Here is a 22,158-nt window from a genome sequence, read left to right on the forward strand (position 1 = left end):
TGAAAGCTATGTTCTTGGTTTTGAACCCTTTGTTCTCTCAATTACATCGACTTCAGTCTGCAATATACTAGTGTTCATTTTCATGGATCCTCGGATTTTATTCCAGGGCGGAATATCAAATACTCTTGCCCCCATAACTTCTTGTGTTCTGGATACATCAGAAGGTGCCGTTCTCAACAGAGGTGTCTTAGATAGATAGATAACGTTTTAATTGACAGATGTTTTCAAGGAGGCATTTTCATTTATTGAAATCTCTTTTCCTTTTATTATAAACAAATCCCATTGAACAACATTACAAACTAATTTCCGATGACCAATTGGGTAGTCAGCACACGTGTGTACTCTCAGAGTATACTATAGTTTTCAGTTGGAAGGGAATCAGGCAGCCTATCTAGATGTTTAAACGGCCAGGTATCACCGCTAGGCTTTTTTAAAGGTGGCCATTCACGATCACTCCAAATGGAACCGCGCCAAGCCGTACAGCTCCATTTGGAGTGCCTGAAATTTGAGGGACCATTCACGACCGCTCCACAGCCAGTCGCTCCGAACGTCAACCAGTGAATTACCATCTCAAAATGGATGACGATCTCTTGTGCTACGCTTCTGTTTATTTATATATTAAAAGCAAAAAATCGAAAAGGAAATGGTGTAAGAAGTGGCTCCTGAACAGAAGACGTAATACCCACATCAATTTGATGAAAGATCTTTTCCTTGAACCCGCTGATTGGAGGAACTATTTAAGGATGGACGAAACGTCTTATTTATTCATTATATTTAGTGTTCTATTGACCAAATTACTTCTTTCAATTAATTAATATTTTTTGTAAGGTTTTGGTTGAAATGAAAAAGCTAATGCCACGAGCGGGATCTGAATCCATGGCCTTCGGATAAATACGCTGCTGCTCTCGCACTTGAGCTATCGTGACTTCGATCCTCTCCGACACCAAAAAATGGCAAAAAGAGAGAAAATTCGAACGGTTGTAGGTTGAGATGGGGAGTTGGTGCCCGAGTGGATCGAACAATCGAAGTCAGGATAGCTCAAGTGGTTAGCGTAGCGGCGTATTTAGCCGAATGTCGTGGATTCGAATCCCCTCGTGACACTATTTTTTCATTTCACCCAAAACCTTACAGAAAAAAGATTAACGTCTTATTTATATTTACTCCAGCTTGTTACCCCCTTGATTAGAAAACAAAAGACAGTCACGAAAGAATTCATCACTACATGAAAGGTTGGCAACCACATTACGATTTCTTGCTACAGGGATGAACTGCAAAGAACTTCTTTTTTTTATTATTATTGGCCTTATGATCTTGCATATTAGCCATAGTACGAATTCTTGTGTGTTCAAATTGGGGGTTATCGGGAAAAAAGGGCCAGAGGCGACGTTGGGAATCGATCCCACGACCGCGGCGTGAGAGTCTCTCATGCTAACCACTCGGCTACCGCGGTCCCCCTGCAAAGAACTTAAGTTCTCTACTACGATTTCTGATCATTGTTAGGGGTTATCAATACCGCATATCTCATTGCATTTGTATCCTTTGTTTTGAAAACGTCGACCAACTGGTTGAGGATCGAATTTCTTTTATTTCTATCGTGGTAATATAATCATTGTCCATCACTTTCATAAACATGGTAAACTTTCATACAATTCAATCACCTCAACAATAAAATCTCGATTGGATGTCATTACCAATAAAGAATAAACGTTTTTGAGAATGTACGACGGAGATGTTTGCTCAGTGACAGAAAGACGGAGACTGCGACAAAAAAAAAAGGTTTTCCCATTCACGACCAGGCCAGCGCGCCAAAATACCCACCCTCCACGCCAGGTTTTCCCATTTGCGAACGCGCCATGCCGTAGTCCAGTGACGCGATGGAGTTTGGACAGGTCGAATATTCGGCACAGCCGGGCACGCCAGTTCAGTTTTGCCATTGACGCGGTTTTTGGAACGGCGTCGCTCCGTTTGGACTGCTAGGAACGATGGTGAGTGGCCACCTTAAGATGTGGCACTAGCAAGACTTAATGCTGAATAAGCAACCAACTAAACAGTTGGCCAAGAAGTCAAAAAATTCCAACCCACGAAGATTGCTGTGGTCTTTCCGGAAAAGAAGCAGTATCACACGTCTTGCTTCTTCTTGCAAAGAATAGTAACAAAAAGGTAAAATTTGGAAGTTTTAAGTTGTGAACCGTTTGATGAGGCCTGACAGTTGCTGCTGGAGGTTGGCTTAGCTCTGGGACTGGCGCTAGCTCACCAGCAGTAATGGCCTAGAATAACGCTAATGGCAAGAAAGAACTACTCAGAAATCTGATTTTGTCCTCATTAGAAGTGTCCGCATAAAGAAAAAGTATTAAGCCTAGTACGCACTGGGATTCTTTGTTCGGACTCTTTACGCGGAGCTGCGTCTGGGATTCATTTTCTCGCCTCCAAGAAACTCCGCGACAATGAATCTTGAATCTGATGTGTTGCGTTTTAGTATTTTTTTTAATCCCATCTTAAATGGGATTCTTTTCTCAGTGTTGCACAACATTAGTCAGTGCGGGCACGATTTCCGGAGCGACAATGTTGCGGGGCAGAGTCTGCGACATGTATCCGAGAATCTGCGAAAAAGAGTCCTAATAAAGAATCCCAGTGCGTACTAGACTCACACTAAGTGAGAGGAAGTTTATTAATCTTTAATTTTACATTTCCCATTCATTCATTATCGTCATAATAATTACTTCCCTTCCAATATTAGTAACTGTGCCAACAAAATAAACCCCGAATCAAAAAATTGGACTCGACTTCCTTTGGGTCAAATAAAACTGTCTGTGATCAAAGAAAATTTTCCATGTTTACCGCGTTCCCCATGGAACAATTTCACGTTTCACAACAATTTCAGACGAAACAAACATGACACTACAAGAATAGCATCATACTTTATGCAATTATAAAATGATCGTTTCAAAATTTATATTGTTTGTTAGTAAAAATTATGAATGGTGGAGTGAGTACGGTGTTTAATCCTTTTTAAAAAGATAGTTCCTACTCACAGTAAGTTGTTTTGCAACGTCTACAATGTTGAACCAAAGGCTCGCAATCCGGATCGTTGCAAAACAACTTACTGTTCCAAAAAGGAAGTAATTCAACCAGACGCTGAAGACGACCCGAATAAAGGTCAAAACATTGGAAAAAAAATGAAAAAGTGTTTATCTAAAATACTTCATTCCTGACGGCTCCTCACTACTTCAACAAAGTATTGAACAACCGGTCACTAAATAACACACAAAATAATATTTTAATATATTTTATTCGTTGAGTTGTTGAACATACGTACGTAAAAAATTAAATTTCTGCAAATGTATAAAACACAATACACAAAAACATTGAACTTGTGCTCATAATTACTAAATGGATTAGATCTAAGAGAAGACAGTTTTACTTAAAATTAAGTGTCAATTTACCCTAATTATCACAGTAAGTGATGAATTATGTTGGAAAATATAGTTCTTTATGTTTGTATTGTTATAAGTAAAACTAATTCTAGAGCACCCAATATGTTAAAATCATCTTTTTTTAATTTTTTATTATTTTATTTAAACATCTTTACTCTTTTCAGCTTAAAGCATTTTTTTTGTTTTTGTTTAAAAAAAAGATTGCACAAGTATCATAGTTTTTTTCTTAAAAAAATAACATTTTTCTAAAATGAATAAATAATAAAACCACACCCTGATAAGTTTCTGATCGTTGTCGACTTTTATGTGAGTATTGAAGGCACTAAAGGCTAAATGTCATGGCTAAAATGTGTTATTTCAATGTAAATCAATATTCCCTCTGAGAGTACAGCCAGGGCGCGAGGTATCAAGAGCGTTGCTCAAGGCGCTTCTCGAGTCGTTGGTGCTCCCTGGCAAGCTGTCTTCTGAAGGCGCCGAGCTGACTCAGGATGTTCTCATGGTTGACAGTCCTCTCGAGCTCCAGACCCCTTGATGGTGGAACCTTTAAAAACCCCATTCTTTATCAACCTATCTGCCTGTATTGTCATTATTTTTTATTGAGAGAAATTAGCTGTTGCAAAAAAGAAAAGCGTTAAAAACTAAACAAAAGTGGAGTCCTGCTAATCCAGAGATTTCAGTACTTGGGATCAATGATTTCAATGAAACTTACTTTTGCTGCTATAGGGTTGAAAAATATTAGGCACGTGTCTTAGCCTTCTTGCCGATGGGCCCTCAGATCCAAAAAATATTTCAAGATTATTATATATTTCTCAGTGGATTTGTTGTTTTATTTTTGATTTAAGATAAGAAGATAATATACTGTATGAGATTAGTTATACAGGGTGTCCTTTTTAGACGGCCCGGCTGAATTTCTCTTGAGCCAATGAGGTTATCAAAAAAACAAAAAATACGAATTTAATATGTTTTTTCTCTAGTTTAGAATTTTTACCTGTTTTGGTGAAAAAATATACGGGTACCTCAGGCCCAGTTCAACTTTAAAATTTTAAATATGACCTTAACACCTCACTCTAAAACGGGGAACACACCCGATTGAACGCCATGCTACACTACCCGACCAAATCCAAAGTCCAATTTTTCATAAGATTATGTTACTCCCGTGCACATCTGCCCGATGCCATGCAACGCTACCCTATTCTACGCTCTTTGATCCCACTGACAAGATTTTCGTAGCATCGAGTACAGTCGAAGACAAAAGAACCGGACACTCATATCTTAATATAAACCAAATTAACCGAGATCAAAAATTCATTAGTTTTTATTTAAGAGAATTCATTTTAATGGGTTGGTAGAAAATTATCAAAACACCGGAATACCATTTTTTGATCTAATGAATTTGACTAACAATTTATTACACGGTTTTTCTCATAAAATTTAAGTAACAATTTATTTCATGGTCTTGCTCATACAATTACACCATTTTCGTCGAGGAGCGTCAGAACAGGACAATCACATTTTTTGTGGTTTATTTCAAACTATGTATATGGAATTTTGTCGTTATATTAATTACAATTCTTATTTTAATATAAGCCAAATTAAATGAGATCAAAAGTTCATGAGTTTTTATAAAAATTATTTAATTATGATGGTTAGGAAGAAAGTTTATCAAAACAACGGAATCATTTAAAACAAGTAAGTTTAACAAACAATTTATTACATGGTTTTGCTCAAAATAGTGCATTAAGAACAAAAGAGCCGTTGCGATTGTGACAGTGATTATTGTAATACACGCTGTGTGACTGTACGTGGCGTGCGCTTGACGTCGCATAGATGTGCACACCTTACCAAAACGAGACAAGGCGTCGGGTGGCGTCGCATAGTGTTGCATCGGGTGTGTTCCCGGTTTAAAGGGTTTTTTACGCTGAAAACAATGACGCAATCGGCTTTTAAATTAGTCAAAAAATGACAAAGTTATGGCAAAAAGTTTGGGGGAAAACAGTCATTTAATTTCGCTACTTATTAATCACATTTCATGTTCAAACTGCCTGCCCTGGATACAGATGCAAAGGTTTGCTCTTTTTAACCCCACTTCACCGGGGCTCAGAGCGATAGAGTCAGGGGAGATGGATTGACAAGCATTTTCAATCCTTTGTTGCAGTTATTAAACTGAGGTTGCTGGGTTGTGATTGGCATAGACACTGTTTTTTACATGGCCCCACAGAAAATAGTCAAATAGAGCTCAATTGGGTGGCCGAGGAGGCCAACAGATGGGGCCATTTTAAACCGTTAGAAGTTTCGAACGTGGGCAAAAGAAAATCCGAGAATTAAGTAATCTTATCATCAGGTGGTTCACAGCATGGTGTGGACTTCTCGGAAATAAATTAATTGGGCCTTATTTCTAGGAAAATAATTTAAATGGCGCTTAGTTCCTCACTTTGTGATGGAATTTTTACCCACACAATTAGATGATGTTCCTTTGCAACAACGACAAAGAATGATTCTCCAGCTTGATGGAGGTCCCACACACAATTCTTTGCAGGTGAGACGATATTTGAACCGTTGCTTCCGGGATGGGTGGATAAAGCAACAAAACGTTATACGCCTGTCCCAAAGTCACTGGACAAGATGAGAGCGATACGGCTTAAAATTGTAAGTCCGGAGTACATCTCTAAATTTATTTTTTGGAAAACTAAAACTCTTCCAACATTTCGGAGAGAGGAACCCGGATTGATTTTCGCGAACATTTAATCAAATATTCAGCTCCTCGTGGTCCTATCCCGCATCCCGGAAGTACGATTCAAATAACGTCTCACCCGCAAAGATTTGTCCGCGGGGCATCCATCAAGCTGTTGATTTGTCAGTTTTGCAGAACATCATCTAATAGTGTTGGTAAAACCTCCTTCAAATACCCTGTACAATTTTTCTCCAAAAGAAGGTAAAATGTGAAGTTGGACTAACAATTTTTTTTTAAATTAATTAATTAATTTTTTATTTTTTTTGTAGCGTCATTGGTTCAGCCGGCCATCTAAAAAGGGCACCCTGAAAACAAATTTTTCATAAAATATAAAAATGCATTAAGGGACAAAAGGAAGTGATATTTGGATACCTCCATTTTTTTTAAATTTTTTTAATTTATTTTTTTAATGAAAATTACAAAACTAGTGATAACTTACAAATGACTACATTGATTTTCGGGAAACTTTACAAGGGATTGGAACTCTATAAATTACATGGCATAACTTTATCCTCAGTAAATATAAAAAAGTAAATAAAAGAATCAGAGGTATCCAAATATCGCTTCGATTTTTTTCCTTAATGCATAATTTTTTTATTTTATGAAAAATTTGTTCTCATGGATTTTTTGGGGGGTGTGTACGATTATTTTGTATATACATATATAAAATAAATGGATATACAAAATGAAATGTCTGAGGAGGTTTTTGTCAATTTTATCATTATTTTTCTCTCTTATAATAACATAAAAGTTATGAATGTTTAAAAGAAATACAGTTATCAGAGGTACAAAAATTGTACATTTTTTGTTTACTATAAAATTCATGTTCACTGATTTCTTAATAAGTTCATAATTAAGCCTTCTTCCACTTAACCCTTCCAATACCATGCGACTTAATTGGCAAGAACACCCGGTCTGTCTAATATTTATTTCTACCAAAGTATAGCCAAAAGAAAAGTTTCATTAAAACCGATGATCTAACCTCCACAGCCTCCTGGTAAGAAATATTTTGCAGTTCAAAAGAAACATTTTTTTTTAATTATCCAGTTAAATTTAAATGATATTAATGGGCTAATATTTTTTCTATCAGGTATATAAAAAAGTCTATATCTAATAATTGACTAATTTGGAAGATAAGAGTTCAATAGGGGACAATCATATAATTAAAGCTGGATTTCCTACAGAATCGAAGTAAAATAAACAATAGGACTCTTCCCTGTGGAGCACCTGATTTGCTTTGAGACATAACGTTTGTGGGATGTTAATTATTTATCATCTTTAAATCCATCAAATTACAAAGTTTATGTTAATATGAACATTAAATTTATAACTATAACTCCCCTAAGGGGTTTTAGAAAGATTAAAAAATAGTTTACTAACCTGCCATTTGTCATCTAGAATTTTTGAATTATGTTTTAAAACTGATTCACTCCTTACTGCTGGAAGAACAGGAGAAGGAGGTCTCCCTTCCATCAATGTAGGTGAAACTGGTGACCTCTCTGAAGAAAAACGTTCTGATGGTGTAGGCAGTTTGATCATCGGCTCCAGAGGAGCACTTAGCAGTTCCTCAGCTTGTCGGCGGTACGAGGTGACAGATTTACTCCTACGTGTTTCATCACTGATGACCGAAGGCACATAGCCTTCCTCCTGGGCTTGAAGGTTGTCCTGGGATGAGTTTCTATGTTCAACTATAAGAGGATGTGCTGAGGCTCGGTCGACCTGTGGAGGTAGCTGCATCCGCTCCTTCTGGCTGCGGTACTCACGCAGTAGGTCGACGCCTTGTAAATTTTCAGTGTACTTTTCAGGGATTTCATCCCAGCCAGGTTTCGGGAGCTTCTCCGGGAGTGACTTTGCGTTCAACTTCTTAACAGGCATCACCGGTCTTTCATCAAACTCTCTCAGATCCTTGTCAGCTTCTTCCTATAAAATCCAAATACCTGTTTTTGTCACTTTTTGTAATCATTCAACACTATTGTGATTCTCCAAATCTGATAATTATAATATAAAAATAGGAGTTAGAGAAGTTTTAAAGCAAAACAATTTTGTCAATACATGACTTGTGACTTTCAAAAGTTTTCTGTTTCTCATCGTCATTGCTGACTGGGTCTTACAATACAGATTTATTGAAGCTGGTTAAAACTGATTGTTACTACACAATTTCCAAAATGTACTGGAAAACTCGATTTATTTCGCACGTCTATCAATTACAGAAAATTAAAAACAAAAATCAAGCAAGAGCATTTAAAAAATTATAAAAACAAAACAACTTTGAATGTTTAAAAAAAATTAATTTTACAGTTAATTACTTATTTACAAATCTCATTAGTAAAAATTTAAAAGAATACAACCCTTTATAACTTAATAACCATTACCAAAAAATTGTAAAAAAAAATTATCCTTAAAAGCCCCAAGTCAGCATAAAAATTTACTGTTTCGGAAAAAAAAAAAATTAAACACAAAAATACAGTTTATTTCAAATGTATAACCGTCCGTTGTATAGAAAATGCCTGCTTGGAATTGTTCGCACCTGAGCTGTTGGCTTGTTGCTTACGAGGGGCCGATGGCTGTACTGACGCTGTGCCGCATTTTGCTGCGTCTGTTTCGGCGGGGCGACTGTTACCCGTCTCTCGCCCTGGATACGCCTTAGCTTTTCTTGCCTCTTGAGCTCTTTCGCCTCGAGGCTCATCTCAAGAAGCTTCCTCCTTAGCACTTCCTCCTGGGCTTGCCGCTAAACATTAATTAATTTTTTTATTAATATTTTTTATTTAATAAATTTTGGGAAAAAATGCATACTTGCTGGATCCAGTCGAGTTTTTGATTTTGTTCTTTTACGTATTCGAGTTCTTGACGTCGGGATTGCTCTTGTACCATTTTATCAATCATCTCCTCATCTTCCCTCTCACGTTGTTTTTGTTCATCGACAATTTTTTTCTTCTCTTCAATCTGTTGCCTCAAAGCTTCCGCATACTCCACCTGCTTACGCCTATGTTCTGGAAAAAAAATCATCAGTATTATATTTAAACAATTTTATTCCAAGTAAAAAATCTATCAAATGTGATATTTCATAAGTAATTACCTTGTAATATTCTAAGGCTGCTGCTAGGTCGGGGTTGACTAAAGTATGGTGTACCGTACAGGTCAGAAATGAGCTTTTGCCTTGGGCTAAAGACAGCAACAGGATCTTTTTCCGGAGACGCTTGTAATGTTTGTACATGATCATCCTGGTGATCATCTTCAACAATCGAATCATCTGTCTGAGTCGCAGCAGAGCTGACTCTAGTACTGGCCTCTCGTTCTTTCACCATGACTGCCTTATCGATCTTGTTCTGGTTAACCTGAACCGAAACATAAAATTAAATAAAACAGACTGTATGTTGTACAACATCGGCTCTACCTTTTCCATATAATTCACGTATTCGCAATGCCTTTCTGCATCCAACATCCGCTTCTGTTCATCATGTTCACCGACCCCCAGAACCGTTCGGCCCCTGGCGTGGAAGTTTCTGTTCAACGGTGAGTATTCACCTGTTCGTACCATCTCATTCTGGAAAAAAATTAACACTTTATAGTTACACAAGAGTGACCTCAAACACGATATTACATAAATTAAGTACTCAAATTATCAGACTTACAACATTTATGAACCCATAGACAAACATTTCAGTTACTTTCTCACAAAACGGCAACATTTTGTTCAATAGTGCAATTGAATAATACTGAATAAAGAAAAGTAGAAACTGCTGGTTGCCTCTTCAAAGAAGTCTGACTTTGAATAGCAAACCTTGGCAGTATTGATTCCATGAAATTAATTCATATTTACTCCCGAGATTTGCATTTAATTACTTGTACAGATCATGCAAGTTTAAGCAAGATCTTGATTATATTTATTAAATGCTGCCAAAATTAGAATTCTATGTTAAAAGGTTAAATCTAATATACACTATAAAGGCATTATGCAAACTAACTAAATAAGTTGGCAATCTCTAAAAGTTACAGTTTGACTACTGTGCACATTAATTTAAAGCAACATCACGATTGTATATGAAAAAACTTTAAATTTTAAAAGTTTAATTGAAAAATAGCAGGTCAGAAAGGAAGGTTAAAGTACAGAAAATTACGCACTACAAAGAAATGTTGACTAATTGTTAGCATCTACCAAATATTTACAATTTAATGCTGTTACCAGACTTACCAAGTCTTGGCCACTTCGAGGATTAAAGTTTTCTTGATTACCTACATCTTCATCTTTATAGTCAGTCTCTACTTCCTACAAAGCGAGAAAGAAAGTAAACTGAATGGCCCATAAAATTACTTCCCAAAAACATTGGTAGTGTTCCACAGTTTCTCTAAACTTTGGTCAGATTTTCTTTAGGCACTATCTTGTTATAAAATAACTTTCTTTTCTTTTTTTTCTTTTAGAAGTCAATTGTTTCAAGTAAAAAACAATATAAATTTAACTTTCATTTTTACAAAATTTATACATTCGATTCTCAGGGGGAAATTAGAAAAATTGAGTTATCAAGTTTTTTGACTAATCGAAGTTCGAGGTTGGTGGAAGACGTTAACAGCCCTTTTTTCAAGTGGAGGAAAATTAGGGCATGAGTGGAAGGGAGGAGTATTCGTACAGCATTTAAGTTGAAAACATGTGAGTGAACTCAGTGTCATTTTTTTAGTTGTGTAATTGTGCTATAGTCATCATTTTCATATTCATTCATGTTCATTTTTCATTTAATTCATTTCACTCACAGTTCAGTCTATTCTTATAAATATCAGTTAATGTAAATTAAATAAATTAAAGATTTTCATTTGTAACTCAATAACATTTTGAGTCAAATTAAATATGTAATGTAGCAACCAGAGGTATTGAGCCAGCCAAACTACTCGCTTATTTTTATATATTTTATGTATACGTATTTTTTAAATTGTAGATAAGGCATTTGGCGGTATTTCAAATACTTTGACAAGGTCACCATTTTTCTTAATGTGTTCATTAACACCTTAATAGTCTTGTGTTTCTCTTCAACGCTTAAAGCCTTACAATGATGTTTCACAGACTTTTTTGTAGACAAATAAACAAACTCAAAAACAAAGAAAACCTGAAAAAAAAACTGCTTGGCAAACGTGAATGTTGTGCACTGTCTGGCATAGAATGGTTAAGAGAGCAGAAGTGGAGGCTGAGAATGGAGAGCCCATCAAGTAAAGAAATGGTGCATGGGCTTACAAAAAAAAATAAATAAAAATCAAGGTTTTTATTTTGAAATATTTTGAAAACTGTAAGCAATAGGCAAACGAGGGGAATTTAAACAATTTGAGTTATCAACAAATCTGAGTGATTAAGGATCAACTTATCGAGTCGACTGTACATACAATCAAAATGGAGACCTCAGTGGCCAAGTGTTTGGGGATGCAGCATATATTTGCCTCGTGGTTCTGGGTTTGAATCCTAAAATAGCTCGTTATTTTTGAAATTTGAAAATGAAAAAAATTACTGTAAGCGATTTGACACCTCATCAGCCATCAGCCAGGTAATTAAGACTGGAATTACATTACCTTTCATTAAAAATGTTATTTCGAGAATAGGTTCAGGAATAGGTTCCTTTACACGTTCTTATATATCCCTACTCTGTATGTGTCTGTCTTATCATTACCAAAACTTCCTTGAGTCTTCTATGTACCAGTACGATCAGATTGTTGTGTTTCCCCAGGTTTTGAAGATTTTGAATTCATTCACTATTTTGGATGTCAGTTTTTACATTCTAATGCTTTAATGGATGCTTAGCTATCTTATTTTGAGAATTTTTTTTATCAGTGTAACCTCTTTTAAGATTTTCTAAACACAAGCGTTGAAGGCAGGTATTTCAGCTTGAAAGACCGAGGTGTATTTCCTAATTAGTTTGAGCACAAATAATCTCAGAACAGTCCAAAAAAGGCAAAAGGTGAAGTGGATAAACTCTAGAGGTTCTAGACACAATAAGCTCACTGTATGTATACCAGTCATGGCATCTGAGAAAATCTCAAGACAATTGGATGTATTCAATTATGATCCTACTTGAGAATACGTAATGAGGAGTTAGAGGCAAAGGCAGCACACAGACCGTCAAGAAAAATGTTTTAATATTCTTTCTGACCATGAAAACTTACAAAATATCATCCGCACAGTAAAAACACACAATAGTTCTTCTATTTTGCCCAATTTCACACAGAAACTGAATACAAACTGAAAAGTGAGAGCTTTGAGCTAAAAGGAAAAGTCAGGCCAATAGATGAAGGGTGGTATAGAAGGATTATGGTACAATTAGTAGGCCTAACCCTATTGTCTACCAGGGTGAGTAAAGTGACATATTATTTTTTGTACTTGAAAACAACCAAAACAAAATTTGAACAGGATTCGAACCCACTACCTTCAGCTCAATATGCCGCTGCTATAACCACTTGAGAGCTCTCATGACTTTGATCAGCCCAGACTCCTCATCTCAACCTACAACTCTCTCAAATTTTATCTCAACTGAAAACCTTAATTAATTGTACGATATTAATTGGTCAAGCGGACCACGAAACTAGTGAATTCAACCTACAACCTTTAGAATTTTTCCTTTACTTTCTTTTTTTGCCATATTTTCAAATGCCGTGTAATCAGGATTCGATTCTCGGTGACTTATGAAGTAGCCCCGGGGAACTGTTAGCGAAGTAAATACTTCTGTAATTATTATATTATTCCACATATGCATTTAGCAGCATAATTGACCATATTAATTATTTTAATTAATTGTACTTTTAATCTAAGGACTTGGTTGAGATGAAAAAGCAAGTGCCATATGCGGGATTAAATCAATCTGTTAAACCTATTTGTTCGTCACATTTGGTCGTATTGGCATTCAGTTCATTTTACTTCAATATTTGTATCATTATTTTTGACATCTTTTGAATTTTGGTTATTTCTTTTGTGAAATAATGTATATGCATGCATGTATATGCTACTTGTACATTATATCAATAAGCATTAATGGTATTTGCCTGTTGAACCTTCCTACACTTATTAATCAAACATTACAAGTAGTCAGTCAATTTTAAAATTGAAATATAATTAAGTCATTCAGTAAATGTTGTCATCGACATTTATTTAATAATTGAAGTGAATGATACGCCCTACATCTTAATTGCATAGCAAAATATAAAAATCTAAACACTAAAATAAGATGAGAGGGAACTGAAAATATAATAAATTAAATATATAGTGATTATTAGAGAGAGAAAATATATATACATTCATTATTTACAATTAATTAAACTGTTACCTTAGCTTGTCCATTAAGTTTGGGTGTTTGTTTATCCTGTTTTTTATCCACAGCATCTAGTTTTGTTTGAGAACCATCACAGACATCCGAATTGAAATTTTTCAACAGATTTCTACCGATGATCCTCTTCTGGAGATTCGGCCGTTTGAGGAATGCAGCAGATGTTGCAAATATCCTAGCTAATCTTTCTTTTTCACTTTCACGGATATTTTCCGTATACTGGGGCGTATAGGGGACGAACTTCCTGCTCTTGAGGCGGGGAGTCCCATCGATCGTATTGTGAAAACGTGCTGGAGCGCTGGCTATCAGACGGATAAAGCGCTCCTTCTCCTTCTGGCGGATGTCGCTTATGGAATAGGAAGGCGTTATCACGGGTGGGATCACACGTTCGGCATCGGAGAAAATTCGCTTTGTCGAGAACTTGGATATGAGCCTGTTTTTTTCTTCTTCGCGCACATCTTTGTACAGCTCTGGATGGAGAAGGGCATAAATCTCTGGTTGCGTTGGATTCACGTCAAATGGTTTAAAATTTGCACCTTTTTCATCTCTCTCTACTTGCTGATCAAGCTTTGAGCAAAGCTTTTTATAAGAATCGAGCAACTCTTGCAAATGCTTTTGCTGCTTTTTGATTTTAGGGTCAGAGATTTCCTCCTGATCCTTTGAAAGGCTGTCTAAATAACTTTCAACGGCGTTCTGCAACTCTTGTGAACTATTCTGATCAAAAGTTTTCTTGTTGGCTTGGTAACTGCCTAAACAATCTCTATTCTTGTGGCCAATCTTCAAGCAGAACAAAAAAAAAAAAAAATTAAAATCCATGGAGAAAATAACAGCACGATTTTGAAATCATACTCACTTATTTAAAACAAAGCAAATAATCCTAATTCCTAAATGCAGCTTTAAAGCAGAGAAAAATAGAAGCTTAAGTCTGAGGTTATAGAAGGAAGAATGGGGACTGACATGCAATCATAAGACTGGTCAATAATGCATTGACCTTGTGGGGAAACGTTCTCGTAATCAATATGATCTTCAGCCACCACCCACATCCAACATAACTCCAATTAACTCTTCAAACAGGGCAATTTAACAATCTCCTCTGACACACTTTTGCATATCAACAAGACCTGGACACTTTAAATTTCTAAATTGAGAGATTGTGCATTTTGGCCAATTTGTAGATGCCGAGTGGTATTGCAATTTTTTTTTAAATTTTTTCTTTAAGCCACTTTTTTTAAACAGGCAATTATATGAAAAATGTATGCACATGTATATGTAATATGTCCAATTATAGAAAGGAAAAGGATCATGTCTGCGGAACTTATGTGCTCCTCTGTCTAATAATAATCATTATCATCAACAATCTTGCCTCATTTTCGTTATAATATATACATTTTTTTTTTACAATGGAAATTACAGAGAAAGAAATTTTAAAGTAATGATAAAATTAACATAGATGTCTAATTAGTTACAACTTACAAAAACTACTAGAGGGAGAAAGGATGGGGATTTTTTTTAAACCCTGTAAATTTAATAGAGCAGTGTAATGATGTGTATGCTGATGTGTGCAGGCACAATATTTTTCACACAATCACACAAAACCAACATGACACAAGAATAGCACCACACTTTATGCCCTGAAGATGACCCGAATAAAGGTCGAAACGTCGGCAAAAAAATAAAAAAGATGTTTTTCTAAACTACCTCATTCTTGACAACTCCTCACGACTTCAACCAAAATATATAATAACGTTTATATATTATTAATTTGATAGTAATAGTGAAAAAGCAGGAGAAACTTATTCTCGCTCAACTGAGAAGCCATTAAAATAAAATATATTCGTAATGAAAGTAAAACTAAGCAAAACACTACATATTATGCGATGAATCTGTATAATTTTTTAACGTTTGCCATTAATTTCCAAAACTCGGGTGGCCTATGGAATTTTAATTAAGAATAGTAAGTAACAATTAGTTTAAAGAGGTTCTGACCTTGCGACTTCCCATGAGTGGGTAGTTGGACTTTAAGCCATCCTGTACGATGGAATTACTTTTCAAATTTAACATTCCTAGCATCGTATATAAAGTTGAAAATCCCGTACTTAAAAATCAGGCATTATTTATAACATTAACTAACTATTAATGTGTGGTGATTAGTGACCGTAAATCGATAATTATTCAGAAATCGTGAGATGCGGTCTGGTGTGATGTAGGTTTCAGAAAAACATTTTCTTTATCGTGCCAACGTTTCGATCTTTATTGAGATCTTCTTCAGGGCTCAAAGTGTTTGTCTTCTGTGTAATTTTGCCATTCTTGCGTGTCGTGTTGAGAGTGGGGTTTTTATTATTACTGAAAATGCAAGTACATAAAAAAAATATATAAACAATTCAGAGTGTGCCACTTTTTTGTAGTGAAGTACATTTGCAAAATAATATGAAAATAAATGTGCTAAATAAATTAAGACATATTGTTATACATTGTAATTGATATTAAATAAAAATATTTAGTCACATCGTCAATTAGCTTGGTTAAAATTCTGAATTCTGCACTGTTGCATTTCAACACGACATGCAAGAATGGCACAATTACACAGAAGATAAACACTTTGAGCCCTGAAGATGATCTAAATAAAGATCGAAATGTTGGCACGATAAAGAAAAGGTTTTTCTGAAACCTACATCACAACAGACCGCATCTCACGATTTCTGAATAATTACTAATTATTAAGCTAGTTTGAAACTTTAAACAGTGAACCTGATTCATAAATAATGAAAATCAATACAAATGAATTAATTGATTTATAATCTTAATAAGTGAGAGAGTGAACTTATTGAAATCACATGGATTAGTGATTAATCTCATTATACAGGATGTCAGGCTATTTACTAGTAAATTTCACACCTTCAGGGTGGCAAAAAAAAGTTCTTATAAACCATATCCGATTCTCAACCCCTTTTGCAAATATTCAACATTTTAAGTTATTTTTTATTTTTTAAGGGGACCGCGGTAGCCGAGTGGTTAGCATGAGAGACTCTCACGCCGCGGTCGTGGGTTCGATTCCCACCGTTGCCCCTGGCCCTTTTTTCCCAATAACCCCCCAAATTTGAATACACATATACGAATTTGTCACATGGCTAATATGCATAGTTCATAACGCCAAAAAAAAAAAAAAAAAAAAAAAAGTTATTTTTTAACTGCCTACGGTTTTCATCATAAATCTACTCTTGAAATATTCACTTTTGGAGAAATAAAAGAAAGGATTGAAAATAACATTAAACTTCCTTATTTTTTTTTTTTTTTTGTAAAAAATTAAATTTTTAAAAAAATTAAAAATTAATCTTTCAAAAAGTAATTTAAAATTTGTAAAAAATCTAAATTTGTAACCTCATTGAAAAAATTCAAGTCAAAGCTTGACAGATTTCGCAAAAACTTCTTCAAAATGGGGAATGAGGTTAATTTATTAATTCAACTTTTTGTCCTGGGAAAAATTTATTTTCTAACTTTAACTTAATAAAAAAGTACAAAAAGAAACAAAACACACACAAAGAGACAATAAATTCCTTTTTGTGCTTTTTTATTGTCAGTTGAGAAATAAATTTTGACCAGGATAAAAAGTTGAATTACTGCATTAACCCCATCCCCTGTATGTCACACCGTCACCACTTTTTTCCCCCCATTTAGCATAAAATTTCTGTATTTTGGTTTGATGTATTTAAAGAAAAGGGTATACCACCAGAAAGCTTATCAAACTAAGAAGTTTTTATATAATAGCTCTACTGTGAGTTTTTCCAATAAGTGTGTGGTGTTTAGTTAGCCAATGATTATTTGGAGATCTTGAGCTGCGGTCTAGTGTGACGTAGGTTTTAGAAAAACATTTTCTTTATCGTGCTAACGTATGACTTTAATAGAATTCTGAAAACCGAAGAGAATAGAGAAAGTGAATTGGTATTATAAATTCACATATTTTATGTGAAAGTTGGTTTCAAGGGTGTACGACTTTCATCACTTTCACACTTAAATGGCTTAACCAATTGAAGTAATTGTATTAAATTATAAAACAATTGCAAGATGTTTTAACACCATTGCTTTTATTGCTGTATGATTATGACCTATGAAACGGTCAGTAATATTTTTGTACGCGATTAATGACCTGTGGACCTGAACAGGCTATTATGATATTTACAATTTATAAATTAATAGTGCAATTACATAAATAGTGCTATGTATGTTTAACCGACACTAAAATAGAAGCTTGTATAATTGAGATAATGATCGATACCTAATGACCTTGTATAGTTAATTCAAGTGAATCCTTACTGTTTACTTCATTTAGGCAATTTTAACGTTGTAAAAGACAATAACATTTAATTTTTTAATTTAGAAATAATAAATAAAGCATTTACAAAAATACAATAAATATTTACAAAATATTGGAGGGCATTTTTCCTCTCAAAATATGTTTGATGATCAGTAATGACAAAATTGCAATATAAAACAAATGCATTATGTATAAATTAATTATAATATTATAATTTGTATTAAAAGTAATTAATTTAAGTAAGAGTATCGCCTGCTATTTCATAATTTCTATAAAACCATAATTTTTAAAATATCATTAATAACAGTATAGCTCCAAAAGATGCTCAATCAACTGTATAAAATTTAGTAACAAACATAACATCCATATGCCATATCTCAACAGTTTTTTATAGAGGTCTGTAGCCAGACTTCATACGCCAACATAAACTCCAGTTTTACTCTAATCTATTTTGAAAAAGTTTCCTAGATTAACCACCATACATCAGTCAAAAGTGTCCTGTTTTATTTATTTTAGTAACATTTGACAAATTCACTTTAACCCGTAAATGGGTTTCTCGCAGCTCTTTTCTTTATTTATAAAATTACAAATTTTTTAAAAATATTTTTTTATGTTGTACTATCATTATTGTGAAATATTTACTTTCGAATTCATTTAATTATATTCTGTTATGTCAATAGTTAATTATTATTAAAAAAATATTTACTTCGGATTTTACTTAATTATATTTTTACCTCTATGGCTAATTATTATTTACTTCACAAATACAAAAATATACAACTTCAGTATTTTTTTTTGTTATGTGTTCCTAAAATAAATTATCTATTGTTGTCAGGGATATTCAACAATGAAAAAATCTTGTGATCCTTTATTAAAAATATTAATTGGAGCAATTTATCTTTCCTAAGTGCACCAACAATTTTTTTTTTTGTTGTAGCAACTCACAATGGTACATTGTTAAAAGATATTGAATAAATCAAAAAATTTAAGGCACTTTTCATAACATGGTTGGTCCTGTGATAAGAAAATGAGGTTTTTTAAATGAAGTTAATGTTTCAAATGAATGTTTTTTATTAGCAGTATTTTTTATGATAGTTATTGTTAATGCAATATATAGTAATATGTATAAGCATTCAGTGAGAAATTTGCTGAGGCCAGATGTACATGTAGTATGATAATTTAGACTTTCCCAATTAGTTTCATCTGCTTAGCCTGGCTGTTTTGACCGGTCAGATATATTTTGATTAAGCTTAAGTTAAGCATTAAAATACCAAAACCTGAAAATGGCATGCACAAATGCATCTGCCAGGCCCGACCACAGAAAATAGGCTATTACTCCACTATCACCTTACTAATAGAAATTTAATATTGATATTTTATATACAAATAAGTAATTATATGTGTGAACACTTCAAATTTTGTTCCTCGTATGAAACAAACGACTTTTTTCTCTTGTTTCTCCACCATTTACACCTTTCTGGCTAATCAGAAGAATTAAACCCTTTCTACACTATGCATCACTACAGAGTAAAGTAAGAAGCAAAAAGAAGAAGTGCAAGTGCAGTAAAGCAAGAACTGTCAACTATACCAAAAAGTTCGCAAATTGACAGTTGAAACAGTCATTCATAATGCTTGCTTAAAACTGCATTTTATGATAGTCTGCATCATCTTACAATGAGCCAATCAAATGGTCAGTTTCAATATTAAATAAGTCAATTCTAATTAGCATGATTCACAATGTTGACAAATGACAAGGAACATATGACCAGTACCAAAACTTGTTATCAATTTCAAATGTTGACAGCTTTTAGAGGCAAATTGCTAATCTACAGTAAATCATTAGCTTGATCTTTCACCGGCGGATTCTCACTATTGTACTGTAATTTTAATAAAACTAAGCAAATAAGAGTTTTATGATGTCAGTTGACCAGAAGTTGAATAATGCAATGCAGCATGTCAAGTCAAAACTTTAAATGTTGACAGCTGCTAAATTAAAATTGATCATCTAAGGTAACTTATTAGTTTAATGAGCTCTTCCACAGCAGATTCTCACTACTGTAGTATTATTAACCTAAGAAAATAAGAGTTCTATGATAGAAATAATACAGGTGGGGTGTATATGTAGATTCAGTTTTGTAAATGATGGTTCTGTATGCGGATTTTTGATCAAATTTGAGATCAAATCTGTGAGTGGAACCATAATTTACAAAAAGTAGAGTTCTATGATGTTGACTTGTCAGTAATTGAGCAGTACAAAACAGCTTAAAATGTTGAAATCTATTAGATGACAATCAATATTTGATGATCATCTTCGACAGGCGGATTCTCACTACTGTATTATGTAACCCAATGCTATTAAAACTCAATAATAAGAGTTTTATGATGGCGACTTCTCAGAAACTGAACGATAAAATACAGCATGTTAAGTTGCAACTTCAAATATTGGCAGCTTCAAGATTAAAATCAATCATGTAAAAAAGTCATTAGTATTATGATTCCCTTCCACAGACGAATTCTCACTTCAATAATGTGTAACCCAGTAAATAAAAGTTTTATGATGCTGAATGGTCAGAAATTGAATAGTAAAATACACTATGTCAAATTTTGACAGCTATTAGATCTATGTTAGATTATCACCTTTCACACACAAATTCTCACTATTGTAATAGCTAAAATGGTGTTATTAACCCAAGATAGAATTTTATCATGTCGACTTTTCATAAATTAAGCCGTAATTAAGGAAATAAAAGCCAACATAGCTACTTGAAGTATTGACACCTGCTACATTAAAATCAATCATCTAAGTAAATCATTAGTTGATCATCTTTCACGGACAGGTTCTATATAACTCTGAGTTATTAACGAGTTTTATGAATACGGAAATACAAGTTTTAGGGTGTTGACTTTGCAGGAAATGAATAATACGATTCAGCTTCAAATGTTGAAAGCTACTGAATCAAAATCAATGTCTGGTGATCATCTGTAGATTCTCACTACCGTATCTATTAAACTCTTAATTAAATTAATAACAAATTATTAATTAAACTATAAGAGATTTAATGATGGCTAGACATAATTTATGTAATAGACACAGAAATGTGCTAGATTATTATTGATCATCTACAGTAAGTTTTTAGTTTGATGATCATCTTCCACATGCGGATTCTCACAACTGTATTGTAACAATATTACGTTCAGAAAATAAGTTTTAAGACTTTAAGAAAGTATATAACAGTCGACTCCATTCATCATGTCACAGCCGAACCAACTGATACAAGAAATCGCTCAGAGCCAACCAGCTCCAAGGTCAAAAAGCATATTGAAAAGGAAGAGATACTCCGACCTTGTACGACTCTTATCTCAACTCTTATCTATTATTGTTCAATAATTAATTATTGCAAGCTATTGTTATCAAATTTATTAATAATTTTATTAAGTGAAGTACACCGCTGGACTTAATACAGTCATCACATGTTTCAAGTCATATTTTACACTTAGTATACGATCATAAACGTAATGTGCTAAATAAAATTTAAAAAGACGGGGGAAAAATAAGTATACTTAATACAACACTGTATTTCAAGATGAAACTTCGAACATTGACAACTGATTTATGGCAATTGATCACCAAAGATCATTTATTTGATCTTAAATCAACTTTCACTGACAGAAATACTATCGTATTGCATTTCCCAATTGTATAGAGTAATGATTAAGAAATTGACATGCAACATGATGATATACAACAAGGCGAGGGTAAAACCAAAAGGGATGTATTAATGTTCAAACTCAGAAGTGTTTGACAATAATCCTATATAGAAACGATAGCAAGATAAGCTTGAAATCGAGACAAAAAGCACACTACCTTATTGTTCACTTTCCCAAAGGAAAATATTGACTGGGTTGAACATAAATCGCAAACATTTCGTAAAAGGGTTAAAACACGTTTGACTTAGGCCTCTTTTGGTGACCCCTTGACAGGATCCTAGTTAGAAAAATTGAATAGCGTCTTATTTACCTTTTGGTCAGTTTCCATCGCCGAAACTGTTCAACATCATTCGAACGTGCCAGAAGCCGATTTGTGAATAAAATTATCCGCACTGGATAAAAAGTCGGATCGCAATTATAAAAGTATTTCTTACGGTCGAGTAACAAAGTGTAACGGGCGTTCTGAAATGGAAACAATCAGAGAACCTCAGCCCGGGAGTCTCGACCGTTTGCAAACCACCACGGCCTCCTCTCCGCTATAAATAATTTACTAATTTACAATAAAAAACATAAATACCCATTTTACGTTATATAATTAAGAATAAAAATTAATTGTATTAATATGGTTTATTTTCTATATTGTTTAAATAGTTTTATTATGGTTGTGGCCAGAGATAA

At 34.1% G+C, this 22,158-nt stretch overlaps 1 protein-coding gene across 2 annotated transcripts; it reads right to left on the reverse strand.

Annotated features, from left to right (window-relative positions):
• Positions 1 to 3,627: 3,627 nt before the first annotated feature.
• On the reverse strand, positions 3,628 to 21,969 carry LOC106669139 (stress response protein NST1-like). Of its 2 annotated transcripts, XM_014398437.2 has the most exons (9): positions 21,791 to 21,969; positions 13,461 to 14,237; positions 10,358 to 10,432; positions 9,560 to 9,709; positions 9,242 to 9,500; positions 8,959 to 9,155; positions 8,693 to 8,893; positions 7,546 to 8,085; positions 3,628 to 3,975 (listed from the first exon to the last, which is right to left on the reverse strand). In XM_014398437.2, the coding sequence occupies exons 1-9, from the start codon at positions 21,806 to 21,808 to the stop codon at positions 3,841 to 3,843; spliced, it is 2,352 nt and encodes a 783-aa protein (XP_014253923.1). In that variant the 5' UTR covers positions 21,809 to 21,969; the 3' UTR covers positions 3,628 to 3,840. The 2 variants fall into 2 exon arrangements, with proteins under 2 accessions (XP_014253923.1, XP_014253924.1); XM_014398438.2 differs by lacking the exon at positions 10,358 to 10,432 and having other exon boundaries at positions 21,791 to 21,968.
• Positions 21,970 to 22,158: the final 189 nt, after the last annotated feature.

The sequence above is a fragment of the Cimex lectularius genome, unplaced genomic scaffold, assembly GCF_000648675.2.
Source record: "Cimex lectularius strain Harlan isolate CLEC.00 unplaced genomic scaffold, Clec_2.1 scaffold443, whole genome shotgun sequence".
Classification (NCBI taxonomy): domain Eukaryota; kingdom Metazoa; phylum Arthropoda; class Insecta; order Hemiptera; family Cimicidae; genus Cimex; species Cimex lectularius.

Excerpts from the sequence above, each read along its gene's own strand:
- LOC106669139 (XM_014398437.2), bottom strand. Across the intron at positions 9,501-9,559 it reads ACGTGAATTATATGGAAAAG|GTTAACCAGAACAAGATCGA; the intron begins GTAGAGCCGATG and ends GTTTCGGTTCAG. Across the intron at positions 8,086-8,692 it reads GCAACAAGCCAACAGCTCAG|GAAGAAGCTGACAAGGATCT; the intron begins GTGCGAACAATT and ends TGGATTTTATAG.